Source organism: Terrapene carolina, unplaced genomic scaffold (genome assembly GCF_002925995.2).
Source record: "Terrapene carolina triunguis isolate 2854851 unplaced genomic scaffold, T_m_triunguis-2.0 Scaffold102, whole genome shotgun sequence".
Lineage (NCBI taxonomy): Eukaryota > Metazoa > Chordata > Testudines > Emydidae > Terrapene > Terrapene triunguis.
Genome location: NW_020664453.1, coordinates 2,826,464 through 2,842,137, shown reverse-complemented (window position 1 = coordinate 2,842,137; position 15,674 = coordinate 2,826,464). Strand labels below are relative to the sequence as shown.

The following is a 15,674-nucleotide window of genomic DNA, read 5'->3' as shown; positions in this document are numbered from 1 at the left end:
GTGAGCAAGACACGAGAAGTCATTCTTCCGCTCTACTCTGCACTGGTTAGGCCTCAGCTGGAGTATTGTGTCCAGTTCTGGGCACTGCATTTCAAGAAAGATGTGGAGAAATTGGAAAGGGTCCAGAGAAGAGCAACAAGAATGATTAAAGGTCTAGAGAACATGACCTATGAAGGAAGGCTGAAAGAATTGGGTTTGTTTAGTTTGGAAAAGAGAAGACTGAGAGGGGACATGATAGCAGTTTTCAGGTATCTAAAAGGGTGTCATAAGGAGGTGGGAGAAAACTTGTTCATCTTAGCCTCTAAGGATAGAACAAGAAGCAATGGGCTTAAACTGCAGCAAGGGAGGTTTAGGTTGGACATTAAGAAAAAGTTCCTAACTGTCAGGGTGGTTAAACATTGGAATAAACTGCCTAGGGAGGTTGTGGAATCTCCATCTCTGGAGATATTTAAGAGTAGGTTAGATAAATGTCTATCAGGGATGGTCTAGACAGTATTTGGTCCTGCCATGAGGGCATGGGACTGGACTCGATGACCTCTCAAGGTCCCTTCCAGTCCTAGAGTCTATGAATCTATGAATCTCTTGCTGTGTTTTGTCTCTCAGATTGTAAGCTCCTAGGGACAGGGACATGCCCCTGTTTAGTGTCTGAAAAGCACCACGTACATCTCTGGTTATTATTAATAATTATTTGTATTACAGTAGCATGCAAAGGCCCCAACTGAGATTAGAGCCCCATTTTGCTAGCCCCTGTACATGCATATTGAAAGACTCAGCCCCTGCCCTACAATCTGAATAGACAAGACAGGCAGCAGGTGGAAGAAAGGAAGTATTATCTATATTTCACAGATGGAGAACAGAGGCACAGAGAGATGAAGTGACTTACCCTACGTCACACAAGAATTCTGTAGCAGAGCAGTTCTGGACTCAGCTCTCCTGAGTCCATTATGTGGTACCGTCTAAACAATAAATAGTTATGTGTAAGAGGACCAGGGTTTGGTTCATGGGCATGTCTCACTTGGCTTTCATCTCCCGCTGTGCACAGATAGGTTGCTACCACTGCAGGTTTGTTGTTGTAACTCCTCTGTGGATTTTTTTCTAGCCCAACCTCCATGAACGCTGAGAACTGTTTCACAGCGCTCACTTACAAGAATGAATTAGCATTTCAATTGAGGGAAGCAGGGGTTATTTGGTACTGTGTTAGGTACATACCAATGCCCAAGTTAACCCTGGACTCCCTAAGCAGGGGAGGCCGCCCTTGTTAAATGTGGTGCGTGGTATGCTCAGGGAAAATGCCACATCCTCAGCAGCTGATGGTGTCATATCCTTACCATATATCAGTGCTGGTGAAAGGTGCTGAGCTGGCAGTCTTGGAAACCAGAGTCCTCTCTTCACTGATTCCTCTATGTCGTCAACCAATATGTTTTAAACCTGATGGGGAGGGATCACTTCTGAGGGATGAGGATAATTAAGTCTCAGGCCCATTCTGCCTTGGGAAGGATAAAGAGGAAGATATTAAGTACGATGATGGTTTTTCTGATGTGGTCACTCAGCCCCTAAGAACAGGACTGGGACCCATCAAGTCATTTCACACAGGAATTCCAACAGTTGTAAGATAATGCCAATCTGGGATAGAATTCAATCCAAGATCTTAAAGGCTCTGTATTCCATCACCAACTCACTTCCCATGCATTTATTCACACAATAGCCCAGCCATGTTCTTTGTTAATTTAATTTTATGGCTAGTCTCATGATACCTGGTACTTTTCTGAAATCCTCAGCTCCTGGAGAAAAATGCTTACATGCTGCGAACCTCGGCTTTTCATTTAAAAAAAACCCAGTACGTTTCTAGCCTTTACGGCTGCAGAGAAAAGCTTGAGAAATGTGACCTGAGTGTAAAGTAAAGGTTCAGACAACAGAAGCTCAAAAAGAAGAACCCAACAATAATTTTTATCTCATGATTTTTAAGCCAATCAGTCATCATGCTCATCCCCTCAACAATGTTGTGTATTGACCTGATTATTCCTGCAAGTAACATATTTTGGGTTGATCATTCTACCAGGAATGATGACTATGATGGAGGTATTCAGTGGTTACCAATCAGGGTAGATGGGCAAAATACTAGATCTCCCATCTCTCATTGGACATTGATGCAAAGCATTCCCATGTTAAGTCCAAAGAGGTTCACAAATATTTTATGCCAGATCCAGGTCACATGGGCTCACAGGCCCTGAAGTTTGAAAATCTTGGTGGGGGGCACACAGGCAAGGGTCAGGGTCAATGGCTTTGTGCTCATTCTGCCTGACTGAATCTACTTATAAAGCATCAGCTTCTATGGGTGCTAGGTGTGAGCTCATAGGGGGACTGGGACTAGAAGTGGGGCTAGTGGTGCTGCTGGAGAATACCATTTGGTCTTTCCAGGCTCAACGGTGAGAGAGAGCAAGTGGGCACCATGATAGGGTGTTTACCCCACACTGGCATACAAGAGGTTACTAAAGCCCTAGGGAGGCTGCGCGGGAAGGGAAGCAGCCAATAGGAGAGAGGCTGCGAGGAGCAGTCAATCAGGGCCCAGGAGTCTCACAGAAATGGAGCTGCAGACAGAGCAGAGGTCGGTTGCTACTGGGAGCACAAGAGGGGAGAACTGTGTCCCTAGCACTCTAGCAGGCTGAAAGAAAGCTAGCAGCATGGACAGGTCAGTTGCTGGCAGGGACCGGGGGAGCAAGGGAGAACTCCTGGCTGGCTCCAGGGACTGAGCAGCTGATGGCCCTGAGGTAAGGGCAAAGGAGGAGCTGGGGCCATGGGGAAGTGTCTAGGGAATCGTAGCAGTGGTGAGAGGAGCTAGAGGAACAGCAGGAGGCTGCGATACACAGGGTCCTTGGGCTGGGACCTGGAGTAGTAGACGGGCCCGGGTCCCTCCAACTCACCACAGGGAAGTGGCAGGATTTGGACTGCAATACTAATCGCCAAAAGGGGGAAACACGGATGGTGACCTGGCCGAAGGGTTGAGCCATGAAGAGGACACTGCAGTTCCTGGGGCCGTGGGAAGGGCTGCAGACAGACAACGGGGACAGAGCAACAGTGTGCAAGCCACGGATGGGAGGGCATCGGCATCGAGCTAATCCCCAGGAGGCAGCGCCGGACCAGCGGTGAGTGATGCCCCCTGACAGGCGCAGTCTAAACGCACTGGCCAAGTGCAGCCTCAAAATGTGCTCATGGACAGCCAGCTAGCACCAAAAACCTCCCAGTCAGAGGTTCACAGACATGAACAGAACTTGTCTGGGCCTCTGCTGGTTCAGTCACCACCGTCCTCACTCAACATCAGCGGGAATCTCTAGAGTAAATTAGCAATGGACGCTGCTGGCATCTGTACACTGATTTCCCTCCTGTAGCAGGATTACCATCCCCAGTGCCCCGGGGACGTCCCGAGACATTATGGAACCGTTGGTCAGGAGGCACCGTGGAAGCACAGGGACACCACAAAGATGGTCCTGGCTTCCAATAAATCTCAGGAGAGCTGTGCATTTTAGGGTTGAACCCCTTTCCTGGTGGACTGGCGGATGGGGCAACCCGCTGCTTCCAAAGAATTGGTCCAAACCGACATTCGTCCAAAGATACTGAGGGTACGTCAACAGTGTGATAAAAAAACCTCTGGTACCGAATCTCCGAGTCAACTGCCCCGGGCTCGCGGTGCTATAAAGTAGCAGTGTCAACGTTCAGGCTTAGGCTGCAGCCCACACTCTGAGAGCCCACGAGGGTCTCAGATCTAGGGTGACCAGATGGCAAGGGTAAAAAATCGGGACGGGGATGGGGGATAATAGGTGCCTATATAAGAAAAAGCCCCCAAAATTGGGACTGTCCCTATAAAATCGGGACATCTGGTCACCCTACTCAGATCCCAGGCTCCCCCCCGAGCCCGAACGTCTATGCTGCAATTGTATAGCCCCGCAACCCAAGCCCTGCAAGCCTGAGTTAGCTGACCTGGGCCAGCGGTGCTCTTTTATTACAGTATAGACATACCCTGAATTTCCTGTCTCCTATTATTATTGTATTGTATTACAGAAGCTCCCAGAGGCTCCAGCAAATATCAGGGCCCCATTGTGCTAGGCACTGTACATACGCATAGCAAGAAACTGCCCCTGCCCCATAGAGCTTACACTAGAGAAGGCACAGAGTTGCATGGGAAACTGAGGCACTGAGGGGTGAAGTGACTTGCCCAAGGTCGCACAGCAGGTCAGTGGCAAAGCTGGGAATAGAAACCACATCGCCTGCCTCCTCTCATTCCTTATCCTCCTGACCACGCTATTTCCCATGGAAATAACCCCTACAGGAAACAATTTAGTCCTAGGACATTGCCATATGTTATAATTTTATGACCTCAATCTAGGTAGCATCCCTGAACTGCTTTACTTAATATCGCCCCCCCAAATTCCTATGGATGTTAGTTTCACCAGCCGCACGCTCCGAAGCCAGGAAGAGTTTATGCTTACAAAGGGAGAGCCATGCCAAAGGACCACCAATTTTGTCACTAAAGGGCCGGCTTTCTAATGGTTAACAGAGTAACATCTCACCAGCTGACTGAGGGAGAACAAAGCAAATGCTATGTAAATAATGCCTCTTTCTCCTGCTCTCTCTCCAGAGAAAGAAATGCAAATCTTGTTTGCCTTAATGTTTATGGAGGGTGGAGGTCTGGAGAGAGTCAACACAGTAGCCAGAATCAGTAGCTAGAGGAGTGTTAGCCATCCATTTTGTACACACTGGAGGGCAGGCGTCCTGTTAAGTAGAAGTGGCTTCATTTTATTTTAACTTAATCTGGTCAGTGTTTAACGTGGCTGTCACAAGGAGAGCAAAGCACCTTGAACCGAGGCTACACCAAGGCCATCTGCAGGTAGGACAAAAACAATTCTTCCTATCTGTCAGTGAGTAGAGTGTCCCCGTCCCTGGAGCCCGTGTGATACACTGGGTGATGGCTGTAGTGTAGCCCTGTTGTGTAGACATTAGGGCCGTTACCTTCTGACTGCACATTTTTACACATTTACCTTTCTTAATACAAAATGCATTCCAGATTTGCAAAGGGAAAATCTTTTTGGTACACTGAGGGCCTGACTCTGCTCACTCAGATTTACACCTGTGTAACTTGGTGGCTCTGATGGGAGTTACTCCGTATTTACAGTCCTGAAAGCAAGCCCAGAACTGGGTCCTGACTCTCCTGGCCAATACTATTGGCATTCTCAACATGAGATAATACACGTGAGCAGCTCTAAGACAGGCAGTGAAAGAGTAATGCCATCTAGAAATGTTCCAGGCAATATAACAAGCACATCGTTTACCAAAGGCAACCCTGAAAACAGTAATGTTTATGTGTCTGCCTTGTAATCTAAGGAAGAAGCAGGTCATTTAGTCTACACCACTCAGATGAATTCTGTTTTGAAATCTGATTGGGTGAGACAGCGCAGTCCTAGTCTTTAAAAAGTGATCTTGGATCCAAGATTTCCAAAACCAGGGATTAGTGATTTTGGATGACTCTGTTTTTTGGGTGCTCAACTTGAGACACCTTAAGGGACCTCATTTACAGAGGAGGGTGTTCAGCACCTTCTGAAAATCCCCTTCTGGCAACTCAAGCTGGGCACCCAAAACCACTAGCCACTTTTGAAAACAGGGCTCCAAATCAGATGGGGACAGTGCACCTGACTTAAAACTTGATAGACTGGTAATCGCTCCTAATTAGTGTGGTTGTTTCTCAAAGACAGTTGGTAGCCTAGAACTAAAGATAGCAAATCCACCCAATAAAGAAAGTACTGAAGATGAATGGTGACTCATAGGCAAGAAATTGATTATTACAGAAAACGTTAAGACCTCGGTGAATTACAATGTTCTTGCTCGACAGCTCATGCTCCTTTTTGTGCAGACTCTTGTAAAGCGGATGTAATCAGCTGAGGATAATCAAGACTTTGTGTTGCTTCTGAAAGATTTGCTTCTCGTGCGGTGCCACATTAGCCAGGGAAACGCAGAAGACAGCAAGCGTGTCATCTGTTTCCCTCCTTCTAAGGGTGAAATTCTCTGCTGCAGCAACAAAACAACACTCAGATGAATGCCAGGAAACCAAAAGACCCAAAGGCCTCAAAGGAAAGAGTGACAGGTGCTAAAAAAGTCACCTTCAATGCAGCAGGAAGAGAAGAAAGGGCCGTCTCTAAATCTAAGCCAGTAAGACATGTTGCATTTATTAATTAAGCAATAGGGATCGATACCCAAGTCATTTCTTGTGGATTAATGTCCAGCTGGGAGGAGCTGACAGCCTGAGGGACATGAACACCAATCTGTCATTAATCCCCAGGAAATGCTCTCTGCCAAGGTCATTAAGTGCCTGGATTTATTTTATGGGTGATAATAACAATAATCATACTTCCTCCCTTGACCCCCACCCCAGCTGAAGTGCTATGCAACAGCAGGAAATCAAATACAGTACAGTGTACACATGAATACAGACTTCCCTCTTCAAATACAAACACTCAACGTGTGTGTGTGTTCTATTTAACATCAGGGAGGAAAAGGCATTCAGCTACTGTGGTGCAGGGACCCATGTAAGAATTAGATTCACTAGCCAGACGACGTATCCACGCCCAGAGATGCAGGGCATTCACTGCCCCCATTCACACTCACTGTGGGTGGCTGGGATGTGCCGTGGGATGTGTGGGGTTGGGTGGGGTTTGTTGTGAGATGCTACCAGGGTGGTGCTTCTGCTTTCTCCTGTTGATATCACTCGGCTGCGTGCGTGTGTTCCCTCTGTGTGCTGCCCCAGCTCTGCGCAGATAGCTGATACAGCAAACCCGACGAGAACACCCAATAACCACAGAGTCTTAGTAAGGTACAAAGGCACCTCGGCCAGGTTTATTGCGACCCTGACACAATTTCAGTTCCCCGTAGATTACTTAGTCTACCGGGCATACTGCTAGAAAGTGCCGCTCGGCAATGGACTCAGCTCAGTGGCGGGACTTTCCACTGCCCCCTCAGCCGGACAAAGACACCACCCCAGGGATACATTTTTATACACAGGTACAAACAAGTTATACATCACTCCTGACGTATTGAGGTGCAACCCCTCTACGCAGCAAGGTACAACCCTTCTACGTAGTAAGGTGCCGCCTCGCACCTTGTACCTGTTGGTTCGATCAAAACAACTCTATCCATCATTTTACCCTTTTGCCCCTGTCATTGGGATGGGTCGGCCTGTTCCATGTTATCTGTGGAATGTTTCGGTATAATGTGTCTTGGTACCATGTTTATACTGTAACTATGCTAAATGAATATACATTTATGCAACATCAGCCCTTTCCTTGCCAGCTTCTGTGAGCAGGGCCTGCCTCTTGCTCACAGCTTAACTTTGCTTTATGCTATCAAAGTCTTGACCATTACTTTAGTTCAGGCCTTAGGGCCTTTACTTACTACAGGGTTTACCTGTTTGGTTAAAGGGTTCAATTCGTATTTTTGTTATCTTAACTTGGGGGCAGGCGAAGGGTTTGAGCTGCCAGGGCAGGATGGGTGGCTAGCGGCTCAGTGGGAAGCCATTTGGGGAAGCGTCCAAGACGGATGTCATGGACCAGATGCTCCTGCATCTGGTGTCATGACACCGGCACGTCTCTTCACTCAGACATCCGCACGCGCTCACTTCTTGGTCCGTATATTCCCCTTAAGTCCCCAGGTGCTCCTGCTGCTGGCGGTTACTCACCTTCCAAGCTTCAGATGGGCATAGAAACCACAAGAGCTTCAGAAGCCACAACTTCTAAACCAGCCTCTGTCAGCCTGAGGGGCCTTCTAGCCGCCCAGCGACTCACTAAGGAATTTAAGGTACTGTGGTTATTGCTGTAGAGATGCTCCCAATAAGAGCCACTTAAGAGCAAGGCTCCAGTGACCCCCTGGTTCTGCTGTGTCCCATAGCAGTAACCATCCCCCTCGAGCAGACACCAGGAGGATTCAGAACAGGAGCGAAAGAGGCTGGTATTGCTGCTAAAAGCATCTATACCCAGGTCCGGTTAATGGGCACAAACAGTAAACCAAAGTCTGGGGCCCAGCTGCCCAGTACAACCTCCACAACTCCCAGCCCTCTGCAGGCCCACAGCCTTTGCCCCCCCCAACACCAGCAGGTGATCATCCCCCACAGGCAGTGGGAGAAAGCCCAGTGGTTTTGACCAACCCCATCACTGTCAGGCTGGCTCTGACTGCAGAGGTTTGAAGCTGTGCTGTAGAGCTCCTGGCCCTCGCTAGCACGGTTAACAGAGACATCCGCCTGTGCCCCTTTCCTGGGGCACATGCTCGGTACTGGAGTGCATCCCTGACTCTCTTTATCATCCCACCTGCCCTTTGAAACTGGCCTCTGCTAACAGGATTAGCCCTGGGATTAAATCCATTTTACTCACGGCAGGAATCGATGATGATGTTTTTAACTCCCCCTCATGTAGCTTACCTGTTTAAGGCAGCTGCTAGCAGTGGGCTGGCCATTGACTCTGTGGTCCAGCCACAGCCACTGTTTTCTGGTGGTGAGGGCTCAGGTAAAACGTATAATGCCTAATACTGGGGCTCAGGTGTTTTCTGTTGGGAGCCAGTACCAGGATTTACGGTACAGCTAGAGGTGCCAGCTAATAGTCTGACACTGGATAGCTCCCATCTCAGCCACACAGTGTATTAAAGCAGCCTACTCCCCTTAGTTAAACAAACAAAGCCCAAAGGAGCCCTTAGAAAAGTGCTACAGTAGGAGCCGAGATGTTAACCACAGAGTCTGGGACAAATTCCAACTCTGGCAATGACATTCTAGCTAAATTCTCCTAGCCCAGGGCAGGGAGTAAGGGGAGCTGGGGTCTGTTCCCAGCTCAGCCACTGACCGTCTGTGTAACCTTGTCAAATGACAGCCTCTCAGCTGTAAAACAGGGATACTGACACCAGGATCTGCCTCATGGGGATGGAGTGAGGCTAAGCTCAGTAGTGTTCATAAGGTGCTTTGAGATCCCCTTATAGCAAACAAAATAAGGCTGTATTTGGATGTTTATAAGTCAAAGGCAGGCTATGTGAATGTAGATAGTTCAATATGGCTGTGAATATAGTCTTGTTCTTCACTCCCTGCCCTAAAATGTTGTGTATTGTTGCTGCCTTCAATTCCAGAGGTGGCTGTATTGCAGTGGTAGGTGAAGTGATCCCTTCCCTGTCTCACAGAGACATTGCAAAGCTTACTAAGATCACCTTTGTAAAGTGCTTTGAGATCCTTTGATGAAAGATGCTGAAGAATGGCGAAGTGGTACCGCAGTGTCTGCAGGCCCCATTGTACTGAGCCGTGCACGTGCCCACAGTCAGACACTCCCTGCCCTGAAGAGCTGCCCAGTGTGTGGGTATGAAAGGCGGGCTGGAGCTTTGTTGTCTTGCTCGTGTATCTTAGCACCTGGTAAAGCATGCATTTGACTTGTAGAACCGAGCCACTATGAAAAACAAGTCAAGACTCCAGATCTCTCGTCACAAGCCCATCACCATCATCAATGAGAAGGTACGTGTTCTGTCTGCCTAGCGCAGGGTCACTCAGATGACACACTCAGTGCAGTTTTCTATTGGACATTCCTATGGCTGAGGAGAATGGTGACATCCCCTCAATTAGCAATGAAGACTGACCACTCGATGCCAATAACAGTGGGACACACCACAGTGGAATTGCCCTGTCTAGGAACTGCTCCAAGGGCTTTCAAGATCTGGACTGGGCTGGACTCAGGCCTCTTTCATTGACTAGGATATGTGCATGTTTCAGGTACCACTGTGGTCTACATATGATAGATCCAAAGAGCTCAGCACCCCATGTGCACTTATTCTGCTGCCTAAATGGAACCTGAGCTTATTTGGAAATTTGGCCCTTTGGGCCTGATCCAAACCCCACGGACATCAATGGGGTTTGGATCAAACCTATAGGAATGTGTCTTTTCTAGCTGATGAGGTGTGGTCCCAACTTGAGTAGCCTAACACCAGTTAAAATCCTAGTGAAGACCAGGCAGTTGGTAGTTTTTCACATATTAGTGGGTTGAGTTAAAGACTATGGAAAATCCTAGATCTAGTACTAGGATTTTACCTCATGTTAGTTACCGTGTGTTAGTTAACTTGAGCTAAGAACACACCTTGTTTCTGAGTGAAGGCAAAGCCTTAGCGTCTGATTTTCAGTGGTGCTGAGCCCATAACTCCAGTTAGGGTCAAAGGGTGCCTTGGGTCAGGCCTATGCTGTCCAGAATAGCCTCCATTGCTACGCTCATGGATAAAACTACGAAGGTGGCGATTAGCCCTTGCCTTGCTTGGAACAGACTCATCAGCCGGGCTTAGAAAGAACATGGGTCTGGCTGGAGAATCTTGCCCGCATGCTCGGGGTTCTGCTGATCGCCATATTTGGGGTCGGGAAGGAATTTTCCTCCAGGGTAGATTGGCAGAGGCCCTGGAGGTTTTTCGCCTTCCTCCGCAGCATGGGGCAGGGGTCGCTTGCTGGAGGATTCTCTGAGACTTGAAGTCTTTAAATCATGATTTGGGGACTTCAACAGCTGAGTCAAGGGAGAGAATTATTCCAGGAGTGGGTGGGTCAGCTTTTGTGGCCTGCATCATGCGGGAGGTCAGACTAGATGATCATAATGGTCCCTTCTGACCTTAAAGTCTATGAGTCTATGAGTCTATGCTTCCTCCAGGCTCGATTATTGTACAGGTGGTCAGAGCACTCTGGGTTCCGCCTGCTTTCCTCCAAAGCATGCATCCATCGCTGGCCACTGTCAGCAACAGGCTGCCTGCCTGGATGGCTCACTGATCTGGTCTGGGATGGCAGTGCCTAGGATGCTCTTCTTTGTGTGGTTTAGCTTCCCCATTCCATCCAGCTGCATGCCGTGTCCCCAGTTGCTGCTATTTGTTGTACCCACTGGATACAACATTACTCAGGAAGCCAGGAGAGGGGGTGGAGAGCTCTCTACCAGGTGCTCCTAGGAGACAGCATATATCAGCCTCATGACACGTTCACCCTCGTGTGACCTGGGGCCTGCAATTCAGCTGCTGTGCCTGAACTGAGGAATCCTCATTTGTCAGCCAAGCAGTCCTGGGCTAGAGGGTGGGGGCGACGGGATGAGGAATAATGGTGACCAGCCAGGTCAGTCCTGTCAAATAGGAGTCTTGCCATTAACAGCAAGGACCTCTGCATCAGGACCACAGTGGATTAGTTTGTACTGCAACCATTTTGCTTCACTAGAAACAGAGTTACGCCATATCTGGGTCTCACACAGTTTCTACCAGGTAAGAATCTATAAACCACAAGTCGAAAAAGACTTGGATTCATTTTAAATGGAAGGGATGTTATCAAACAGTGGGACTTCAGAGCTGATCAAGGGTTTAAAGACAGTACCAAGTAGGGAGAGGAATTACTTAGGCAGGAACACGAAGTAATGAGATGAAATTAAGAAAGAGAATATCTAGGCTGCATATCGGAGAAACCTTCCTGGCAGTGAGCTGCATTAGACGGTGGACTTGTCTCCTTGGGGAAGTACTGAAAGCCTCATTGCTAGGTTGCGGGTCTAGCACTGGAAATGTCCTGTAGGGACCAATCCTGCATTGGCCGGGAGATGAGCTGATCTCTTTGATCCCAGCATTCTGACATGAAATGAGCCATCTGCATCTCCAGAGATGACTCTACACACACACAGCACTAAGAATCCATTTCATAATTGATGCAACAATCAATATCTAAGCATTTTTTCAATGAAACTCTTCCTATGGGATACTTCTCTGTTCTGCTCCTAGAGTCTGTTGAAAAGTGGGGAAACCCATCTTCCTTTAGTAAGTAAAGAGCCCAGGCACCATCCTGCCAACTGAGCATTAGTGTCACACACAGGCTGGGGCTGGAGTACAAGAACAGCCTGTCTTTGCAGCATGGCTTTCACGCTCAGCACACTGAGCAAGGGCCCCTACCTCCTCCAAACGGGGCTGCCTGAGCAAGGGAAGGTGTAAATCCAAGCTTGGGCAGAGGGAGTTTGTGGAGTGGGGGAGAGCGTCTGTGGAAACTGGAGAATAAAGATCATTAGGGCCTGGCCAGAGGTGGGGTCTGTTTAGAGCAGTGGTCCCCAAACTGTGGGACATACTTCCTCTCACCCCCAAGAGGGCACAGAGGAACGTTTAGAGGGGCAAGCCCCCACGGGGGGGGGGCAGGGAGGGAGCGCCCAGCTGCCCCGCCCCCATCCGCAGCTCTGCCCTCATTCCCTCTGCCCCCTAGGCCAGCTCCACCTCTAGCCCCAGCTCCCCCCACATCCCCAATTCTGCCCCCAGCTCCGTCCAAGCTCCTCTGCTGAGCCAACTGTGCAGTAGTGTGTGTGTGTATGGGGGGGCGTGGACAGATTCCATGACTGGTAAGGGGAGGGTGCGACAGGAAAAGTTTGGGCACCACTGCCTTCGAGATTGCTGTGCCGACAGCTGCTGTTTAAGGCTCTTCACATTTCCAGGGCCACCTCCCACACTAAGGGGAAATTCCCCTGAAGAATTTCCCTCCTCCAGGGAATGCAGATGGCTGAGCTGGTGGAGCCGCATGCAAAACTGCCACCCTCTCTCCCTGCAGTCTGCCTTTGCAGGATTGCAACCCAATAATATTCACAGCCTGGGCTGTGTGTCTCTCACTCCCCTCCCTTCTAGCCATGAACAAAGAGAGAAGGCTTAGCAGCAGAAGGGCCAGACCAGCTGGGCAGGGTTGTGCCCCATCGTGTTCCATATGTGCTGAAATATCTAGGCATATTGGGGTGGAATGTAAAGTACAGTTCCAGTTTTAACTCTCCCATTCTTTGCTAACTTGAAGTTATACTCCTGCATTTTCAAAGAGCTGCACTGGGTACATCGATACTGCAGCTGGGAGCATGCGTCTCTGCTCGGACACAGACGCGATTTGCTCAAGCTTGCGTACTAAACGTAACAGCGTAGTTGGGGGTACCACAGGCAGTGGCTCAGGCTAACTGTCTGAGTGCACAGCCGGGATTCCGGGTGGATTTGTCCTCAGGTGGCTAGCCCAAGTCTCCCCCTGGGCTAGCCATGGCTACACGGCTATTTTTTGCATGCTAGCTTGAGCAGAGCATCTGCCTAGCCTCCCCAAGTAGGGAAGCATGCTCCCAGCTGCAGTGTAGACATACCCACGGGTGTTTAGCAAAACCTCTAGATTTTCAAAGCTTAATGCGTGTGAACAAGTCTTCGAAAATTTGGCTCATAATGGTCTGAGATATGATGCCTTCCCCTGTGTTCCTAGCCAGGGCCAAAGTACAGCCAGTGACTGAAGAATCCATCTCAGGCTTTATGAGACCCAACATATGTTGGGACAGGACTTGGGCAGTCAGCATTGGGTAGAAGTCCTACTAGAGCGGATAGGTTCACAGAACTTCCCCATCTACCATAATAGTATAGTGGCTGCACTCAATATGGTTAAAACATGGTTTGATATTCCAGTGCAGACCTAACCAGATTTTAACCATGTGTCCGAATTGGGCAAAAGCCCTGGATATATCTTAGCATTTACCTATGCTGGGGAACCAGAACCACATTTTGTGTTGTGGGGATGACTGTATTGTGAGCCAGCACACTGACCCAGTTCCGTTAATGTGCTTGTGTGGGTTAATTCGAGACTCCCAGTAATTGGAGTCAACTCTTATTGACTTGACTGGAAGTTGACTGGTTAAACCCCAGGTAGCTCTTTGAAAATGTAGAGATTCATATTGTTGGAACAGAATTTATTGTGGTTCAATTGTAACACACACACACACACACACACGTGTGTGTGTGTGTTTGTACAGGGTCTAAAACAATGGGGCCCCAATCCTAAGGGCGCTGGACATGACTGTAATACAAATAAATTAATTAAATTATATTATAAAGTTGGGTCTTTGTTACAGATTCCAGTCTCGTCTGCAATACCGAAAGAGAAATTCTCTTGTGGCAGAGCAGAAGAGCTACTAAGAGAATATTTACCAACCAAACTTGCCAACGTTACTTATGAGCCTGCAAAATGTGCCAGCCTCACTATTGCTTTAAGTGAAGAAATAAAACACTTGGTCAAGCAAGTCACTCCTCCTCGGTATAAGTTAGTTGTCAACGTCACCATTGGAAACAAAAGCAAAGATGAGACTGTGGATATAGTGGTGACTAGCCAGTGTCTGTGGGACCCTCATTCAGATAACTTCACATCCTCCCAGTACGTGAATGAGACACTTTTTTGTGTTGTTTTGGTACATGCTGTTTATTTCGAGTAACAATCCAAATACATCTCCTTCGCATAGGAAGAGCTTAGGTATGTTACTAGCTACAAGTAAAGCGAGACGCTGAGACACGGGTGTTTGATGACAAACTTGGAACTGTGCCATAGCTACAGCATACACAGTATGCAGAAACTCTAAAACAGAATAAAAATGCTAATTAACAGATGAATTTAAAGATGTGGAGAGAGACTATGTGCACCGTACATCACGTATACACTTATGTGCGCAAGATGCCTTGTCATATCCGTAACAATACCTGGCTCTTACATAGTGCTTTTCACCGGTCTGTCTCAAAGTGCTTTACAAAGCGAAGTACATATCATTCTATCACTGGATGTACTTTTACTAACAACTATTGTTTTCCATTAATAATGTTTTAAAATGGAAATTATGATACCCAATACTTTTATTTCTGAGATCAACCATCTCCTCCAGTCTGTTACATCTGGCTGAGCCTGGGTCTGCATGGAACTCACAGGCAGTTTGGACTTGTTGCTAAAGAATCCCAGGGACAACTCCTAGCCTGCACCTGCCAGATGTTCTGCCTCTGGCAGAACAAATTCAGCAGCTCCACTCTCTCCTGCCCTTGATTCAGCAAGGCACTTAAGCCTGTGCCTAACTTTCAGCATGTGAATAATCCCATTGATTTTGTGTACTTAATGGTCAGCAAGTGTTTAAGTACCTTGCTTGAATTGGGGCTTTTGTTGTTTTCTACTTTATTTTGTATTTCTTTTAGGGGGAGGGGTGGTAGTGAGGAATTTTATTGAATAGATTGTGTTTTCTTCATTCCTTCATCTCCTCTGGGGTAACATAGCTGCTTTGAGGCTTTGTAACCAGGGCCGGCTCCAGGCACCAGCACAGGAAGCAGGTGCTCGGGGCGGCCAATGGAAAGGGGCGGCACATCCGGGTCTTCGGCGGCGGGTCCCCCGGTCCCTCTTGGAGGGAAGGACCGGCTGCCGAATTGCCGCCGAAGAATGAAGCGGCGCGGTAGAGCTGCTGCCGAAGTGCCGCCGATCGCGGCTTTTTCTTTTTTTTTTTTTTCTTCGCTGCTTGGGGTGGCAAAAAGCTGGAACCGGCCCTGTTTGTACTCTGGAACAGCTAGTAAGGTGCAGCCCTGCAGGCCTCTATGCACTGCCCCTTCCTCCCCCCACAATGCTAGAGCAGAACAGCCCCGTGGAAAATCCAAACATTATTCCAGATATGAGGCAGTGTTCCTGGGAAGTTCAGAAAGTCAGTTCTGGCAGCCCTCTGCCTATGGAAAAGTCAGGCAGTCACCATGAAACAGCTTTTCTAACTTGAAAATAGCTTCAGTTTCATAAACAATAGAGACTATAAAATGCTTGGGAGCAGGTAAAGCAAATAACCATCATCCCTAAGAAACTGAGGTTTAACAACAGCTAG

General features: G+C 48.2%; 1 protein-coding gene across 1 annotated transcript; it reads left to right on the top strand.

The window, feature by feature from the left end:
* The first annotated feature begins 3,554 nt into the window (after positions 1-3,554).
* LOC115271207 (tctex1 domain-containing protein 1-like) lies at positions 3,555-14,267 on the top strand. The gene is made up of 4 exons (XM_029911577.1): positions 3,555-3,617; positions 6,064-6,198; positions 9,449-9,523; positions 13,911-14,267. The coding sequence occupies exons 1-4, from the start codon at positions 3,555-3,557 to the stop codon at positions 14,265-14,267; spliced, it is 630 nt and encodes a 209-aa protein (XP_029767437.1).
* The last annotated feature ends 1,407 nt before the right edge of the window (positions 14,268-15,674 follow it).

What these genes read in the sequence shown, in the direction of transcription:
- LOC115271207 (XM_029911577.1), top strand. Translation starts at nt 3,555, where the DNA reads ATGGGGCAACCCGCTGCTTCCAAAGAATTGGTCCAAACCGACATTCGT. An exon ending in TTCGTCCAAAGATACTGAGG is followed by an intron (nt 3,618 to 6,063) that starts GTACGTCAACAG and finishes TCTCTGCTGCAG; the next exon opens with CAACAAAACAACACTCAGAT. An exon ending in TCACCATCATCAATGAGAAG is followed by an intron (nt 9,524 to 13,910) that starts GTACGTGTTCTG and finishes TCTTTGTTACAG; the next exon opens with ATTCCAGTCTCGTCTGCAAT.